This window comes from Galeopterus variegatus, unplaced genomic scaffold, assembly GCF_000696425.1.
Source record: "Galeopterus variegatus unplaced genomic scaffold, G_variegatus-3.0.2 Scaffold4592, whole genome shotgun sequence".
Taxonomy (NCBI): domain Eukaryota; kingdom Metazoa; phylum Chordata; class Mammalia; order Dermoptera; family Cynocephalidae; genus Galeopterus; species Galeopterus variegatus.
Window position 1 is genome coordinate 114,270 of NW_007730703.1, and position 19,708 is coordinate 133,977.

At 48.1% G+C, this 19,708-nt stretch overlaps 1 protein-coding gene across 1 annotated transcript in view; it reads right to left on the reverse strand.

The window, feature by feature from the left end:
- The window catches only part of BMP7 (bone morphogenetic protein 7), a 92,113-nt gene that overhangs the window by 53,626 nt on the left and 18,779 nt on the right, over positions 1 to 19,708 (reverse strand). Inside the window, exon 4 of the mRNA XM_008587916.1 lies at positions 2,805 to 2,997. Coding sequence (XP_008586138.1) covers positions 2,805 to 2,997 — 193 coding nt within the window. The remainder of the gene's footprint in view (positions 1 to 2,804; positions 2,998 to 19,708) is intronic.

Here is a 19,708-nt window from a genome sequence, read left to right on the forward strand (position 1 = left end):
ATACCACGGGAACACAGGCTGGGCCACATGACAATGGAGGCAGAGATTGGACAGATACAGCTGTCAACCAGGGAATGCTACACTCGACGACCACCACCAGAAGCCGGAAGAGGTGAGGAAGGATCCTCCCCAACAGGCTCCAGAGGGAGTATGACGCTGCCAACACCTCCTGGACATTGAGCCTCCAGGACCCCGAGAGAATAAATTTCCATTGTTTTAAGCCATCCAGTTTGTGGTACTTTGTTAGAGCAGGACACTCATACGTCTCCAAACTTTCAGAAGAGGGAAGAGGCTCTGGCTCTCACACTCCCATGGCATGCTCCCATAGTCCCAGTTTTGAGAACAGTACCTGGCTCTGGGTGAGAAATAAATGAATCGCTGAGTCTCTCTGCAAATGCAGTGGCCTGTTACCTCCATGAGGGCAGCATCATGCTGGGCTTGCCGTGGCTGACCCTCAGAGCCTTCCACGTGTGCACCACAGTGTGTGCGTGAACAGGAGGCGTGGGAGCAATGGGAGGAGACGCCCCTTGCATGAGCAGCAGCGCCTGGGGGTGCTGGCAGTCAGGAAGCAGGTCCTGCCACGGGAAGGAGGAGCCCGGCATCACAAGTGTCCTAGTAGACCCAATGACCGCTGGCCGGCAAACAAATTCCTTCGTGGAGAACTTGAAGGGGGAGACGCACAAGTGACCTTAGCCAGCCTTTCCAGTTCTGTTCAGCCAGACCCACCAGGGGCCACTACATTCCTGAAGTTAAGCCTCTTGATGGAGCTTTTGGAGGCAGGCTGGAGAACCTGCCGTCAAGTGCTATTAAAGAGTAGCCTCTGGGTCCCTGTCCAGCCCCAATCAGCCTTCATGAGAAAAAAACAAACATAGGATCTTGCTCAAGAGTCCTGGGGGACTTGCTAGCATGCAGAGCAACACCTGTCACCCTGAGAATAAATTCGGTGCCTCCCCATGGTTAACTGGGGCACCCGAGTGCCTTTAGTAAGAGGCTCAGAGCTGATTACCAAAGCTGTCTGCCCCACCTCCCCCTGCCACCTGCAGCTCCTTTCCAGTACCATCCCCTCCAGCAGGGTCTGCCATCCTCTCTAGCAGGGGAGCAGTACAGGGTAGTGCTTGGGGTGGGGTGGGGGCTCTAAAATGCAAAATTAAACCACACTGAGGTACCATTTGTCACCCATCAGACTGACAAAAATCAAAAGAGCTTGATCATAGCACATGAGGAAAGCAGCCTGCCCTTCCGTGGCTGGTGGGAGCAGAAGGACAGCAGTTCAGCAAGTTCTCCCACAAACTGTGTGCCCTCTAACCCCACAGTTCTATTTCTAGAACTTTGTCTGATGGCTAGACATGCACAGGTGTGGAAAGAAGGGTACCCACTGCGGCCCCATCCATAACAGTAGAAGAATGGAGAGCCCACCACGTGCACGTGGGAGACTGGTGCGACACATCCTGGCACGATGTACATGACAGAACAGTGTGGCAATTAAAACAACAAGGACACTCTATGGGAGCCGACAGGGGAGGACTGTCAAGGTTCACCAGTCGATGATAACAGCAAGGCACGGGAGACTGGATGCGGGACGCACAAACATATTTCATAATTTGAGGAGACTCGAGAAACTGGTAGGGGCCACCTCAGGCATGGGGCACAGGGTGGGAGGCAGTCTTAGTTTTCACCGTAGCTGCTCTTCTCTCTTCTCAGTGTTACACCATGAACGTGTCTTGCCTGTTCAGCTTCCCAAACCTGGGCCCAGGTCCTAACGCAGCCACTTCCCCTCTAGGGGGCCCCAACGCTGTGGTCTCGGTCACTCCAGTTCTCCCCATTTTGCAGATGAGTCACCACCTCGAAAGGCTACTGTGAACAGGAAATGAGATCACAAATGCAAAACTTTGAAAACACTCAAGAAAAGTTTCGTTTTCTTAGTATTTAGATGACCCCAAAATAGCAGTGCTTGGCAAAGGTGGCGGTGAGGGTTCCTCTGTCCCCGACTGCAGTCGCAAGGCCAATTTGTAGCTGAAGATGCAGGACTGACTGGCCGGCAAAAGGAGGCGCCCACACCACCCTTCTTCCACAAAGCCCATGTTGCAGCATCCAGGGGAACAGTACAAGTCCCACAGTCTGAAGAGTCCATGACCCCAGCAGACACTGAGCGACACGACCTTGGTCATTTCCACCTCGGAACTGCAGAATGCGCTTGTTCCATGCTGCAGCCCTTCTCCTTAGCCTCCTTATGTCTCACAGGACCTTGAAATTAAAGGGTCTCAAGAAATTAAAGCCTTTCAACATAAACTCTTGGTTCCTGACCTAGTGATTCTTGGAAAGCTGAGAGCTCTCTGCCTGTTTGTCTTTGGTTTGGGTTTTTTCCCCTAACAATTTATTACAAACAGCCACTTTCCTTGGTTGCCTGGCCTCACGGGCTGGGTTTCAGCGTGAAGGTAGAAGAGAGGTAGACCTTCAGAAACTGTCCTTCCCCTCCCATCCCCATGCTGCTAAGCACACTGCCAGATCCAGACAGCCCATAAATACCAACCCACATGTGGCCTCATATCCCCAGGCTCCCTGGCCTTGTGCTATTTCCGAACGGATTCCACGATGGTCATAGCTTTAAGAAACAGTGACATACATCGTACATATTCTTTAAAAAAAGGATCGGGGACAGGGCTTGCATGTGGTTGGCGTTCCAGGTGGAAGGCACCATGACTGGCCCGTGCCCCCATCTGGCCCCACCCTCCAGCCTTCACCCACATCTTCCTCTGTAGCTGGAGGAAGCTCAGTGCCCTCCCAGGCACCAGGACAGCACCCACCTGCCCAAGTGCTCCTGGAGCACCTGGTAAACGCTGATCCGGAACGTCTCATTATCGAAGCGTTCCCGGATGTAGTCCTTGTAGATCCGGAATTCCGCTGCAGTCACGGCTTCCCCTTCCGGGATCTTGGAAAGATCAAACCGAAACTCCCGATGGTGGTAGCGTGGGTGGAAGAACTCTTTGTCGTGTTCCACTGGACGGGGAAGAAAACACACACCAGCATCAAAAGCCCGTTAGTATCTGGGTTTCACTCTCCCGGCTCAGAGTCCAAGCCTGCCACCTAAGACAGATGGAGACTTGTCATTGCTAGCGATCCTGGTGATAACTGCCCATTCCACACTGACACACTGTGGATGGGAGGGTCACAGGCTCAGGCCCCACTGTCATCTTGAAAAGTAAGAGCATGACTCTGCGTCCACCTGCTGGGAAAAGTGGGCACTGACTAAAGCCATGCCATGGGCCCTGGCCAGCCTCAGGGCCCGGGAGCTCAGGCCTGGGTTAGAATCCGGCCTCAACCACTAACTAACAGAGAGGCCACAGACAAGGGACCAGGCAACCAACGTAGATCTCAATTTCATCAACCAAAATTGGGGGTAATAGTCCTCCTTCATGGATTGTTGTCAGGTTTGCGTGATCTAATTCTCACAGACAACTTAATACCTGTTAGGGCTAGACAACCGTTAGCTACTGTGGGTAAACATAAAGCTTACTACGCCTATCATGGGACACCTTAGGCTGGTGGTTCTCTGCACATGAAAAACACCATGGAAGCTTTTTAAAAAACATTGATGCCCTGGCACAGTGGTGACCTGGTAAATGTTTAATAACTGGCTCTCTGGGACTTGATCTGCAATGTTTGCTGATTTTCATGGAGTGAATCCTGCTTTGACAGGTTTCAAGCCACCAAAGTGAGGTCACCGAACACAGATGAGAAGAGAGAACACCATGGGATCTATATACACAGTTCTTAACCCACCCTGGACCAAGTGTATCAACATCTTTGGGGAGGGGTCTGGAGGTCTGTAGAAATACCTGTACCAAGGTATTTCTAATGAGCAGCCAGGATTCAGAACCCCAGCCTCAGACTAAAAGCAGTAAAAGAGGTGAATGGTCAAGCCTGGGGAGCTTTTGAAAATGACTTCAGGACAAACTAAGGCAAAGGGCCTCCGCCCTTCTCCCCTACATGGCACCGATTTTAGACTAAGATATCATGCCCGTATCATACACAATGAACACCAAGACGGAGGTAAGACCAAGAACAGTGTCTCTGGGAGTGGCCCATGGCTCCAGAGGATCAGGCACCCTCAGGACCAGATGGAGCAGGGATAGCTGGGAGTCATCAGGTGCTGGAAAGGGCCGAATCTCCAGATCCCTCTCATCTCCTGGAGGATACAGCCCCATCTCCACTTGCTGCCTGGGGCTGGGGAAGAGGAGAGACAGGGAGATGGCAAGAAACAGGCAACCAGTTTGGCAGAACAAGAAGGCAGGAGAATAGGCTTAATGGGCCCTGAAAGCTCTTGGGCTGGGTTTGGGCTGCCATGGTTCCAAGCAGAACAGCAGGACAGAAATGCCACTGAGGAGTGTGCCATCAAGAAAGGGGGTCCACACCACAGGCAGCCCCAAGACCCTTCTTACAGGTCTCCATTTAAAAACAAAAAAGTTTTAAATCTTAATAATAGTTTAAAAAGATACTGGGGTGAGGGCAAGTCAGCATTGCGGATCCCTCAGGCTGCTCCCCACTCTGGGCAGAAGTAGCAGGTAAAGTCCTTGAGGCCAGAGGCTCTGGCTGGGCACAGGAGTGGCCCTGCCTTTGGCGAGACCTCAGGAAGCTGCTGGAGTCCTGGGCCACATGTGGACAGCTGGCTGGAGGGAAGGACTCTCCAGAAGCCATTCCACGGTCCCTCCCGATGACAGCTCCCCTTCTAACCCACCCCTTATACCCCCAAGGGGCACTTCTCTCCTGACCCAATCTATGGGAAAGGCCAAACTGAAAGGGAAAGAACAGCCAGGGGGGGGGGGGTCCCTGCACCTCACTTTTATTTACAGGGAAGGCGGGAGGAAGGAGTCTTTTGAATCAGCTTCTAAGAAGCACAGCCCCCAGAGAAGCCTGTGAGCCTTGGGAGGTGGCCCCAGGGTGAGGAGGCAAGGCCAATAGCCCGACTCTGTCCCTGTGGAAATGCCCTGGCTGGTCCTCTGTCACCTCTCCAGTTGCTTCAACCCTCACGCAAGAGTGGCCCTAGAAGGTGAGGACAATACCGCCTAGGTAGGGTGTGTACCTGAGACCTAAGGTGTTGAGTAGCCTGCCCAGGGCCAAAGAGCTAGGACTCAAACCCAGGACTACCCCACCATCCAGAGGCCTTAACCCCCACACGTCCCTCCAGCCCTGTCGACAGATCAGCGAGGAGAGCTCCTCTGCTTGTGTGTTGCACTGTCACCTGTGTGTCATGTGTACAATGACCACACATGCACAGCTCAGCGAACTGTCACAAAGTGACCCCACTCATGGAAACTCCTCCCAGATCAAGAAACAGAACATCACCAGCCCCCTTCCCTTCCCCCGACTTCTCAAACTAGAGGTTAGTTTTGCCTGTTTTTGAACATTCTATAGTAATACAGTATATATAATACAGGAAATAATATGGTATATTCTTTTGTGTCTGGCTTCTGTAATTGAACAGTGCTTGTGTGAATCATCTGTATAACTGAATGTCGATTTATCCTCACTGCTGTATAATATTCCATAGTTTGATTATACCACAATTCATTTATCCATTCTACATCTCACAGGTGTTTGGGACTCTTAAAGCAGTGCTGCTATGAACATTCTAGGACATGTATTTTGGTGAACGTGGGTATGTATACCTAGGGTGGAACTGTGTATATTCAGCTTTAGTAATATTACCAAGCTGTTCCCCCAGCGTTCTGCACCAGAGAAGTTTTAAGAGCACCAGGAGGAGTGGTAGAAGAAGACAGGTCTGCCTTATGAACGGGGTGGACACAGTCTGGGCACAACTTGGGCTTTTCTCCAAAGGACCAGAAGTAAATCCCCAGGCTACCTGAGGCCCAGGAGTGGCAGCAACTCCTGGAGAGTACCCCTGTACCCCCAGTGAGCTCCCAATGCATGCTCCACGCCCCATCCCTGCACCCCCAGTGAGCAATCAGTGCCTATTACAGCACTGCCCCCATTTACCCCCTCCACCCTAGGGAGTGAGCTCCCAGTATACACTCTGCCCTCAACCCACAGCCCTACCATGCCACCCAATCCAAGGTCAATAAAGACCATCCCATAACTAAATGGAAGAGATAAATGGTCCTCATCTTACTGGACCCCCACATAGTGGATTTCAATTACTATCAGTAGCTCTTCCCACCTTCACAAACCTCACCCTGCTGTGATTTTCTTCACTGGGAACTCTTGGGTCTCTCTCCCAACTCCCTGTCCTCTTCATCTTAGACCTATTTGTAGAGTCATCCCCTTCTTCGCTATCTTGCTGGTGTTTCTCAAAACTCAGATTTGGCCCTCTTCAAACACTATAGCCTTGCCCAGGAGATCACATCCACCCACAAACTGTAGTTATAGACTACATGTAAATGTAGCCTCCTTATATGCCAACGGTTCCTGCTATGGGTTAAATGTGTCCCCCAAAAGTCCATGAATTGAAAACTTAATCCCCATTGTAACAGTGTTAAGAGGGTGGGAAATCCTATTATGGTAACTGAAAGGTAAGGCCTTTAAGATTGTGAGGACTACACCCTCATGAATGGACTAATCCATTGATGGTTTGGTTTTTAACAGGCAGTCACGGGTGTGGTTCTGATGACTTTATAAGGAGAGCAAGTGAGAAGCTTCTCTCTCTCGTGTTCAGTCCATTCTCGCCATGTGACACTGTAGAAGGCCCTCACCAGATGGGTTCCCTGGACTTTGGACTTCCCAACCTCCAAACTTTAAGAAATTCTGTTTCTTTATACATCACCCAGTTTCAAGTATTCTGTTACAAGCAACAGAAACGAACTACTACAGCTCCCTACATGCAAATGGCTCCCGACATGAAAATGACTCTCCACATGCAAATTACCCCCTACATGAAAACTCCCTACATGCAGATGACTCCCATGCTTTTGTGTGTGTGTGTGCCTGAATGTCTCTCCTGAGCTTCATGTTCATGAATCCAGTTACCTTCTTTTTTTTTTTTTCGTGTCAAGCAACAGATTGCAACCCTCAGTGTTGCGCCCGTACCGGACCGGGACCGGCAACGGGATCGCAACCCTCAGCGTCGCACCCGCACCTCGCTCAGCCAGTGAGTGGGAACCGGTATGTATGTGGGATCCGAACCCTCGGCGGGAGCGCCGCCACGCTCCCAAGCGGCGCACTGTAGCAGTGCGCCACCGGGCCGGCCCCCAGTTACCTTCTTGATATCTCCAGCTGTATGCATCAAAAGCAATTCCAAATTCATTCCCAAAACCTGGTTCTCTTCTAATATTTCCTCAGCTTGGTTGAATGGCCCCCTAATCCATTTTTCTACTTAAGCCAGAGTCCCTGCGGTCATCATGCCATGTTCTATCAATTTTATCTCTTAAATCCATTCATTTCTCTCTAGCTCCACAGAGTCGAGTCTCCATGACTCTGCCAGTAAGAGGGAAAATGCTACTGTGGAAACATCCCCTTAGATATTCCCATTTAGGAGGAGTTAACATGGAGCTGTGGAATTAGGAGAGAATTCCACAGGCCAATACCTTCCACCCACCTGCCCCACCACTTGCTGACAGGTTGCACAGATGAAGTCTCCTTTCCTTCCACCTTCCCTTCTCCTCCCCCAGCAGAGCCAAACTTCAGAAGGCCAGAAAGAGCCCTTGCGGTGTTCAATGCCTCAAATTTCAGAAGAGAGGGCTGCTCCTGCAATCATGTGAGGAGCAGAAAGCATGATGCCTGAAACACTGGGAGTCCTCAGCAAACCATTCCCCTGCTCCCTTAGCTGCGACAGGCCACGACTTCAGAACAGCCCTGCTGGCAAATACAGCAACCAACCCGAGAACAGAATGGGGGTGGGAAACCTCCCATTTACACCTGAGGATGGCTGAAGAACCCAGAAGTGCAAAAAACATGTTTACTGAGTGCTTACTGTGGGCACTCAGCCATCATCAGACGCAACCCAACAAGGCGGGATGGATCCCCATTTTACAGATGAGGAAACTGAGGCTCAGAGAAGTCAGGTAATTTGCCCAAGGTCACAAGTTAGGTAAGTGGCTGACCTCCTGAAGCCCATGCTCTTGACTTTTGCACTTGCTGCAGCCAGGTGGCCTGGGCTTGAATCTCAGCTGTGCCACTTACCAGCTGTATGACCTTGGCCAGGTTATGTAACCTCTGTGTGCCTCCCCTTCCTCCAGAGATAATAATAACAGCTCTCTCTCATGGAGTTCTTGGAGATCACAGGAGTCGGCCCTTATAACAGTGCCTGGCAAATGGTAAGCAATTTGTGTTTGCCATTGTTGCAGGGCCTCTTAAATGATGAGCCAGGAGAGGAGCAATTAAATTCTGTGCAGAAGAATCAATGCAGCCATGTGGCTATTTACATAGTTCAGTTATAACTTTTTTTTAAAAAAAAAAAAAAAAAAAAAAAAATTGCAATAGACCAAAAATAAAGAAATGCTTGAATAAGCATGACATAAACACAGGTACAATCATTAAAGTCACACCCAATGAAGAAAGAAAACACTGATACATAATCAAATATAAAGTTTGTGGCAGCAGCTGTAAATATAACTTTTTTAATGTATAAGATAAACTGTGTCTTAACTGTTGATACAGTTAAGATATCAGACTTCCAAGGTTTCTTCTTAAAAGAAATATTTATAAAGTGACCAACTAAATTTCTTTCAAACATTTGTGGGCTCTTTGGGATGGCTTTCTGAGTAAATTTCTTTTATTAATTATTTCTTTATTAATTATTTGTAGAGGTATGAACCATGATGTCATTCTTTTCTCCCTGAAATCCACATCATCACATGTTCTGAAAATAATTTTGTAGGAATTATCAAGGAAAGGACAGTCATTGAGTTCATCTCTTCCCCGCCCCAACCCCCCAAAATAAATAAGCAATGAATAATTCAAAGTCCAATCCAAAATTATATTTCATCTTGCCTTTTATATGAAAAGTTTCCCTTTTGTATGGAAGCCACTACATAACATACTGTACACCACTTCAACTCAGGTATCAAGACCATTTAATTGCTACCGCTAAAGCAGAAGGCTGTACGCTCTTTAGGGAGAAAATTCATCTTTACACTTTCTTCTTAAGTTACCATAGTTGATTACTCAAGATTTGGGTTTTAAAATAAATGTCTACAGTTGATATTTCCCTGTGCCCATGGAGAAAAGCTTCCTAAGGAAACCCAGAGTCTAGGATTCCAGTTTTTCCTCCCTCTGGCCGTTACATTCCAGCACCCCACGGGCTAAGAGAGCTCACAGGCATTAACAAAGGACTTTCATCTTTAGAAGATTAAAGGGGCCCAAATCCCTAAGACCAAAAGATAAGCCCACAGAAAATGGATTCTGGAAAACACCATCCTGACAGCAATCAGCCTTGTGACTGTTCCCAAAGCCAATTCCAGTGTCTTTTTTTTTTTTTTTTTATAAAAGCCTGAAATAACCCCAAAACTAGCCCTGGGAGGGGAAATTCTGAGCAGAAGTTGTCAATAAAGAGTTAGAGGCAGGTAAGAACAAGAAGCTGCCCACCTAGGACCCCCTTTCATGACCCTCTGACATGTCGGGGAAAACCTCTGCCCCAGACAGAAGTGACACCTGCCCCCAGCATCACCCAGGAGAGTCTTGCCTCCCCTCAGCATGGGGGGTTCTTCCTTCCACTTACAGTTACAAGAAATGTTCAGCAAACCCCTTGCTAAGTTATAAAGTCCTCTGAACAAGGGGATCACAATAACCAAATACATAGGCAACTCGCACTGTAGACTTACAAAGGGCAGCATGGGTTTAAAGGGTACCTAAGTGTAGGTATACAGAACTATGCCTTATAAAACTGTATGTGACACCCTAAAATTAGGAATATGAACCCCCATATATACATACTCATGTGAGTACATAACAATACAAAGATAAGAGAATACGATAAATTCTTACAAACGTGAGAAAATACAGGAGATATAATATTTCTCCTGCTGCCCAGTGGATCATTTTGTGCCAGGGCACAGCTGACCAGGATGAGTGAAGTGGCTGGGGCACAGCTCACTGGGATACCACAAGTAGGTGCCACTTCTGTGCCACCGCTTGCTCTTGGACAGATTTGTCATCACTGCTCTCCCAGTCAAGCCATGTGGTCCAAAGGGAGCTGCCACCTTGTTTCATGACCTCCTGTCTCCTGAGTTCAGGAATAAGAGGGGACTAGCCCTGAGCTGGGCCAAACATGGGATTTCTTTTATTTTTACTGGAACCTAGTAGGAAAGAACCCTGTTTGTTTTCTCTGCCTTGAACTCTAAGGATGTAACCCAGCACTTTGGGCAGCCACTTGCCACCGCCCTGCAGAGAAAGCTGGTCTGTGAGAAAGAAGCTTCCAGGCAGGGAGGGCTGAGATTGCAATGGAGAAGGGAAGACTGCCAGATTTGATCCCCTGATCTGGTGGTCCCCACCCTTCCTGAAGTTTGGGGTTTCAGGTCTTCCAATTTGTGAGTTATGTTGAGATCCTTCAAATAAGTCCGCTTTAAGCTGATTAGACTCAGGCTGCTACCATTTGCAACCAAGGCGGTTCTGAGCAAAACGAACACAAGTCCAATTATATACATGCCCAGAAACAGACAGGAGGGAAACAGTCCCAGGTAACTGTGGTTATCTCCAGGTGACCATTCGCCATGAACATTGCTTTCTTTAGACTTGGATAATTTCCAAATACAAGATGTCCCTCTTGACCGAGCTCAGGAGGAACAGGGACAATGACTGTCCCAATCCTGTGCCCAGCACAGCCTGATGCTTAGTAGGGCTTCATAAATCTGTTGGCTTAACTATATTACTCTTTGTGTAATTCCCTCCTAGTCCTCAAGTAAACTATTTTGTTGATAACATACATAAAGCACACAGATAATAAGTGTTGATGAAGATCAATGAATCCTCACAACATGAACACACCCAAAGCAGGACACAACACATTCATTACCAGCATCCACGACATCCTTGTAGGGCCCCTCCCAAACACCCGCCCCTCCTCTCCAAAGGTGATTGCCTTTGCACTTGACTATGGAATCACAGAGGTGTTCCCTTCTGTGTCTGCTTCCTACACTCAACCTTACCCACGTTGTTGCACAAGAGATGGTCCATTCATTTCCACTGCTGTCTAGGACCTCATCATATGAATAAGTTGCAGCTTATGCTTTGATGGGCATTTGGGTAGTTTCCAGTTAGGGCCATTATGAACTGCGCTACAATGAACATTCTTCTACATGCCTTTTGGTGAATACATTTCTATTGGGTAAACGCCTTGAAGCAGGATTGCTGAGTCAGAGGGTATAAGCATGTTCAGCCTTAGTTACAGATCTGACTATTTCCCATCAGGGGAAACAGGGTATGGGCCAAACGAGACACAGTTCCTAAAGGAGTGGTTCATTTTTGTTTATTTTAGTAAATCTTGGTGCATGTGTTTAGGCATGAGGAAAGAGGGAGGTAACACTGCAGATGGGAATTCTTCACAGGAAAGGTGTTGAAAGGAAGAACAGAGGTTGACTAGCTCCAGAGGACAAGGAAGAGCATTGCAGATAGAGGGAACAGCGTGATCGAAGGCCTGGGAGATGAGAGAGTACATTGATGAGTTTAGGTAAGAAGTCTGTTAGGAATAAAAAGAAGGCAGGGGCCGGCCCGGTGGCGCACTGCTACAGTGCACCGCTTGGGAGCGCGGCAGCGCTCCCACCGAGGGTTCGGATCCCACATACAGACCGGCCACTCACTGGCTGAGCGAGGTGCGGGCGCAACACCGAGGGTTGCGATCCCGTTGCCGGTCCCGGTCCGGTACGGGTGCGACACTGAGGGTTGCGATCCGTTGCCGGTCACGAAAAAAGACAAAAAGGAAAAAAAAAGAAAGAAGGCAAGTTAGTTCCTCATTGGGAAGGTTCTTAGGTCATGCTACTGGGTCAATCAATGACTCATCAACCACGACTGGTTTGGTCCATTGTTACGCAGGGCAGTGCCTTGATCAGATCTATTTTTAGGTAAAGGGCTGGGGATACTGCAGAAAGTGGATTACAGGGAGTGAGATCAGAGGCAGGGAGCTCAGTAGAGGGTCTGGATCAGGGATGACACATATCCAGTCCATGAGCCCCCTTTTTCTCTTCCTGCACCCAAGGCAGGCATCCCTAAACTCTCACAACACTCTTTTCTTCAACCTGGCACTCAGGCAGCCACTACCCATCCTGGATGGCCCAAAAGCAAAAATGACCATCTGGTCTGGACTATGGAAGAGGCAGAACGAACAAGCAGCAGTTCTCTAGGGGAACGGGCAGAAGTCAACGACGGATCAAGCACAAGCATTTAAAGAGCGGGAAGGAGAGAAGGGCTCTCCGTGGCCAGCTTGGAATGCCTAGGAGGCAATCGAGCCATCATAGGCATAAATATAAAAGGTGAGGTGGGAGGGAAGAAAACATGTGTCACTGCAGACAGGTTAAACTTGAGGTGACCTGTGGAAAATCTGACCGGACGGTTGAAGAGAAGTCTGGAACACTGGCAAGAGTGTTGAAAAGTTGGAAGCTGTTGAATTGTTTTACAGATAAAGTGACACAGGGAAAAGGCATCTCCAGTGAGAAAGGAAAGCATGGGCCACATGAGAGATGAAGGATCACAGCCGCAGAAGGACCTGGTCCAAGGTAAGGAGCAAGACCGGAGGAAGGGCAGGCTAAGAGGACCCAATGGTAACCAGACCTCAGAAAGTAGGTCCCATGGGGACAGCCAAGCAGAAAAGACATCTGAAGATAGTAGCCAGTCATATGTGAGAGACATTTGTACCCACGGAAGAGGGACTGTCACCCCACACAAAGCCCTCTTCCTTTCCTACTGCAGCCACTCACCCGGCCCGGGCTGGAAAGGGTTTATAAATGGGCAGTAAACAAGTTAATTGCCCAGAAGCTCCTTCCAAAACTACGGTTTTCAGTAAAAACCTGGTTAACCTTCCAGACTATGTGGTCCTCTCACTGTCCCCAAAGATGCTGCTAAGCTACGAGACAGGAACAAATATTTTATGAACGAAGGACTCTTTTCAGACAAAAACCGCAAGTCCGGCATTAGACTTCTGTGCTCTTCACTGGGAGTCTGGGTTCTGTGAGGTCAGACTAGACCAAAGAGTTCTTTGGCTTCAGTTAGGGGCTGGGGACAGATCTCTGAGTGCCTTTACTGAGGATGAGGTTCAAAGAACAGAACCAACCGAAGTCCACGTCATAACCAGAGCCCAGAACTAAGTTTTCATGAGCCCTTGATTGCTTAGGGTCCCATAGCCCACAACCTCCCCCATCCCCATTTAACCCTGAAACTGCCAACCCTGGCTCCTTCCTTTCCTGTGGGAATAGGACTCATCTAGAAGGTCCTGGCACAAGCCAGACTCACTGGAGCTCACTTACCAAGGCTGCTGTTGGAAATGATTTACGGCCTCTCCACTTCCGGGATGTGAAATTTGACAATGACACTTCATTCATTCGAACATTTACATAGCAAGTTTAAGGAGCTTGAAAAAGCTGCCAGAGGCATGCAATAAATTGCGAGTTCTGGAAAACAGAACGGACATACCTGGCCACTCTAACAGGAAAATGTTCTGTTAATAAATGAGCAACTCTGTGCCCGTAGAGGCCACACTGACACACTTCACTACAACTCTCAGGAGAGAGGAGGAAACTGCCCTGTGCCCGGTGAAACAGAACGTCATGTCGTGTAGAAGTCTAAAGTGATATACGCTGCCTACAGAACACCTGCCTCCTCGCACCCCACTGTACTCATCCCACAAGGATTTCTTGACTTCCCCAGCACAGATGTGAGAGCCCTCAGTCATCGTGAAGAGGAGAGCAGCCGGCAGACTGCGGCTCTGTCACTTGTACAACCCCTGAGCAAGGCAACAGCCACCATGTTTTATTTTTTAACTGTGGTAAAATATACAAAATATAAAATTAACCATCCTGACCACGTTTAAGTGTGTGTCCAGTTCGGTAGTGTTAAGCACATTCACACTGTCACATCCATCTCCAGAACTTTTTCATCCTGCAAAACTTAAACTTCACACCCATTAAACAACTCCCCATCCTCCCCTCCCCCAGTCCCTGGCAACCCGCATCCTTTCTGTCTCCATGAACCTAGGTAACTCATATAAGTGGAATCATACAATTACAGTATTTGTCCTTTTGTGATTTATTTCACTTAGCACATGTCCTCAAGGTTCACCCATGTTGTAGTATGTGTCAGAATGCTTTCTTCCTTTCTAAGACTGAATAATATTCCACTGTATGGATAGACCACATTTTGTTTGTCTGTTCCTCCGTTGATGGAATCGGGGTTGCTTCCATGGTTCAGCCATGCTGAATAATGCTGCTATAAATATGGCTGTACAAATCTCTCTCCAAGACCCCTCTTTCCATTCTTATTATAGTTCTATTTTTAATATTTTGAAGAACCACCTATTTTCCTTAGTAGCTGCACCATTTTGCATTCTCAACGGTGCAGAAGGCCTCCAATTTTTCCACATTCTCATCAGCACTTGTTATTTTCAGTTCTGTTTTGTTCTGTTGGATCGTGGTCATCCTGATGGGTTTGAGGTGGACAGCCACCACTTTAAAATCCTTCCCATTGGCCCAGATGCCACATCTCATGTGCCACACACATTATCTCATTGATCGTTGTAAAAGCCCTGCTCAGAGGCAGGCACATGCATTATGCCCATTTTACGGATGGGGACATGAGGTTCAGCATGGTAAAGTCACTTGCCCATGACCACACAGCTGATCTGAACCCTCAAAGGCCAGCACTCTTCACCACTTGGCCAAACCAACTCTTTCTCTCACATGGGAACCACCACCGGCCTCCCAGCTGTGGAGACGATTAAATAGGTCCGCTCTGAAGTACACCAAGCTCTGGGCACATTTGACATGTTCACAACATCGACCTCCTTAAAAGCTAAACTCAGAGAGTTAAGGTTCTGCATCTAACTCAGGTCCCTCCCTGGCTTGTAAATTTTGCTCCTGTCTAATGCCAGAATCATCCTCGAGGGAAGGAGGCTGACAGCTTGAAGTTTCCGTAGCATTAACCCATCTCCCCATCAGCCCTCCCTAGTCACCCACATTGGGGAGTGGGCAGAGAGCTGTCTGGCAGGGGGCACAGAAGAGGCATTGCCTCCCCCACCCCCAAACTGCCACTTCAACTCTCGAACTTCCCATCACATGCTTCAAGCGCCAACAAGACCACCTGGAGTCCTACCCGCCCAGCTCCCCATGAGGGTCTCTGGAGACACTGCCTACTTGTTAGACACAGAGAGCTGTGTCCAGAGACGCAGCGTGTGGCGCGAGACCACTGGCAGGCCAGGCACCTCGGCCGTCTTTTTGTCCCAAGCGCTGCAGCCTGCAGATGTTGGGGGTGGGGACAGAGGGAAGTACTGTACCACAAGATTAAACACTTCAGTGTCAACATGTGTGCACTATTGCTCGAACAATGTTATCATTGTGAATTGAATGAACCAGAGGGTTTAGGGGATGGGGCGGGGAGAGGGAGAAAAGATGGGTTTAATTATCTCTAGAGCTGAGGCCAGTTGTTTGCCTAAAAAGACCCAGACGCTGGTAGAGCTGGAAAGAAAAATGGGCTGTAAGCATACGTCCATTTTTCTACCATAAACCAAGGTGGCCATCCTTCACCCACGGCATCCCATCTCCTCAGAGGGAAGAACCCAGCCTGCAGGGACCTCTGGGCCAAACCCCATCCTCAGCTAAGTGAAAATGAGGGGAAAGGATGGAAACTAGTTACTACTGTATTTTCAGCTAAACCAGTGGCTCTCAAGCTGAGCTGATTTTGACCCCCTCCCGCTCCCCCATCAAGACACACTGAATACTTTTGGTTCATTTTTGGTTGTCACAACAGGGTAGGGGGTGCTACTGGCATCTAGTGGGTAGAGGCCAGAGACACTGCTAAACACCTTACACTGCACGTGACAACCTCCACAACAAAGAGTGACCCAGCCCCAAATGTTAACGGTGCAGAGCTAGAATCCCTGAGCTCAGCAGACAGTCCTCAAGAAGGTCAAAAAGACCTGGGTTTTGGCCCATCTGGGCCATCAGCCAGCTGGGTGTGACCCCAGGCTCATTGGGCTGGGCCCCAGGTTTTCCCCCTGTAAGAAAGGAATAAATTTAATTACTCTGAAGTTCCCTTATTCTCTTAAGTTGTAGCATACCAAGTTGCCAACATTCTACCAATTTTGACCTAATTTGGTTCAACCTAATACCTCTAAATGGCTTGGATTCTATATCTGTGCTGTCAAATAGGGTGGCCACTAACCACATGTGGCTACTGAGCACTTGAAATGTGGCAAGAGTGGCAGAGGAATTTGATGTTTAATTCTATTTTGGTGTAATTAATTTAAAGCTAAACAGCCACACATGCTACTGGCCTTCACATTGGACAGCCCAGGTACAGAACATCTCCATCATGGCGGAAGTTCTGAGGGATGACACAACTCTGCAGCACCTGCCGCCACACTCTCATGCAACCACATGGTTTATGAAGAGCCACCGCAATCAGAGGTCCGAATATATGTTCTCAGAGACACATGAGAAGGTTTTTCTTTAAAAACAGGTTCCAATGTGAGAAATTCTATGGAAGCAGGCAGAATTTAATTCCAGAGTTGTGGATTGAGGCCTGGGAAGGACACTGGTGGCTGGCAGCTTGGTGGCTCCAGGTGTGACAATCACTGCTCCAATCACAGAGTCGCCCAGGGAGCAGATAGTAGGTGACATTGTGCCACGTTCAGGAATGCAGGGGGTTTGCTCCAGGCTCACCCAGGCACCACAGCCCCTTCCCCACAGCTGAATGGGTCTCAGCATGGAGGACACAGCCCCACAGCCCCCTTCTCTGACCCCCCCCTTCCTTCTCAGCCCCTTTTGCTTTCTTTTTAGAACTTACTGCTGTGATTATTTTATTGATCAGCCTGCTGACTTGTTCATTCCATCCTCTTGTCCAGAATTTTTTTTTTTAAGGATGACTGGAAAGGGGACCTTAACCCTTGACTTGGTGTTATCAGCACCATGCTCTCCCAAGTGAGCCACGGGCCGGCCCTCTCTTGTCTAGATTTTAACTCCAAGAGCATAGGAGCTGAGCCAAGGGACAGAACATACGGGGTTTCAACATGAAGCGAGTCTGAGTGTGAGTCCGGCTCCTCTCTCTGGGGTACTTGGGCAGGTCACTTATCTATAAAATGGGGACAATGTTAATCATAACAATGAGTTCATGGGGTTGTTACAGGATTAAAATAGACCAGGGGTTGTCAAACTTCAGTGTGCTCCAAAATCACCTGCGAGCTTGTTAAGCTGCAGACTGCTGAGACCTTTTCCCAACATTTTTGACTCAGGAGGTATAAGGGGGGCCCAAGAACATGTGCTTCTATAACACATTCCCAGGTGCTGACAATGATGCTGGTCTGGGGACCCCACTTTGAAAACTGCTGGAATGGAGAATGTCCATGGAGTGTTTAATAATCTTGAAAGATGTTAGCTACATTATTTCACTGTTCCACCTACCACACTCACTTGCCTGGTGCTAGGCAGCTTCTCAAGCAACTCAGTGAAGAGTCTTTGGAAACTTTCCCCAAGGGCCCATCAGGAGAAAAAAACGCTTTCTTGGCCTCCCTCCACTTAGAAAGCAAGAGAGAATCAGGGTTGAGTGTAGGCCATGGGGCCTGATGGTCTGGTTTGAACGCAGGCTCTGCTAATCATCAGCAGTGACTTAGGACAAGTTAGCCCATTTCTGGGAGGCTCAGCTTCCCTCACTATAAAATGGGGATGTAACACAGCCCCCGATTATGGGGCTGCTGTGAGGAATCAAGGGGACAGAGGCTAGCTAGTGCCCTGCCTACTCTCAACCAGACCTGAGCAGGCCCCAGGAGTGGCCGGGTAGAGGGAGTGAAGCTGCGGCCCTCCCTCCCTCCCCCAGGACCGGAGGGGGCCTGCCCAGACCTTCCCCCAAAGCAGCCAGAGACGCTTGGGTCAGCTGGGCAGGCACAGCTGGTTTAAGGTATTTTAGAAGCAAATCAAATCAAATGAGAATTTATAATCCTTCCTGAGGTCTGGGTTCCATCAACCTAAACTCATTAGGCCCGGGAGGTGCAGGTGCAGAAGACGAAGAGTCGGTTCGGCCTTTCCTTCATGCTGGCTCCCATCTCCCTTTCAAAATAAGAGTTGTCTTAAAGCCACACTGTGTCCCTGGACCAAAACCCTTATAGCAGAGTTGTCAGCTTCCTCTCTGTAAACAAGATGGTGCAGGGATGTGCAAAGGCTGCCCCAGGGGCTGGCTGGGGGGGTTCATGGAAACTGGAAATCTTCAAGAGCTTCCTTCATTTTGTGTTCACATTTTAATAAACCAGACTTGAATGCCTAAGCTAAACTCTCAGAACACCTTTAAAATTGCATTGTTGTCCTTTGAATCTGTTTCTGGTATGGGAAGGAAAAGAACCTGGGATCAAACCAAAGATTGGTTTTTATATTACATTTTGCATTCTATGTGGAATATAACCAGGAGAGTTGCAAATAGTCTCCAAACAGTTCTAAATGGGATATTCTTTCCAAAACATTGCTCCTGTGGTTAGTGATTTAGAAGAACATTCTTGCACAATTAAATTTATAGAAAGTTTAAAAACAGGCAAGATTAATCTATGTTGTTAGAAGACAGGCCAGTGGTTACCCTTGGGTGCAGGTACAAGGGGATTCTGGGGAGCTAGTTATGTTCTATTTCTAGATCTGGGCACTAGTTCCCTGGGTGTGTTTGCTTTGCAAAAATTCACAAGTGTTCATTTGTGTACTGTTCTGTACACATGATACACTTCACTACACAGTTTTATTAACAGTAAGTGTTGTTGGTTTTATCCATCTCCAGTTCCACTCAATATGCATGCCTCACATATGGTTTTAAGAGGCACTTTCAATTTAATGATAATTCTTTAGGAAAAAGATACAAACACCTTAATCAATTTTAAGACATCCTGGTTTCAGAAACATTGATAATCCAAGAAATGGGGTATTAGGTCTAAAGGACATAACCGTAAAACCCTCATGTGTTCCTCCTCCTTTCACGTGACTCTTCCAATAGCAAGGCTGTTCACCAGCCTGCTCCAAATCTATCCATCAAGCCTGAGAAGCAGCTCAGGACCAAGTTTAAGAGGAAAGGCTCAGGAACTAGACCTCCAAATCCACATGCACTACTTACTGGCTATGCGTCCTTGGGCCAGCTACTTCTCTGTGCTCAGTTTTCTGGTCTGTAAAATAGGGATAATAATAATAGTCCCCACCTAAAATGGTGTTATGAAAATTAAATAATATACGTAAAGAGGATAAAGGGTGCTTGGCACATAGTAAGCCTTCGACAAATGTTAGCTACTAAGATTATTATAATGGTTAATACAGCTGTAATCAGATAGCAGACACACCCCTATTTCCCCAACCCAGCCACAAGGGGCCAAAGGCTGATTCCTAGCAACTCTGTTGATGCAGCATGATCTACTTTCTAGACCCAACTGATTCATGAGTGAACAAGCTGCCTAAGAGCCCTTCCCCAAGAATTTTAGGTAAATGAAGTAGCTCAATCTGTCATCAAGAACCCAAGTTTCTTGTTTTTTTGCTCTGCCACTATCTGCACGTTGACCTTCAACCTTTAGGCTTCTTGCCTCATGGTCACAAGATGG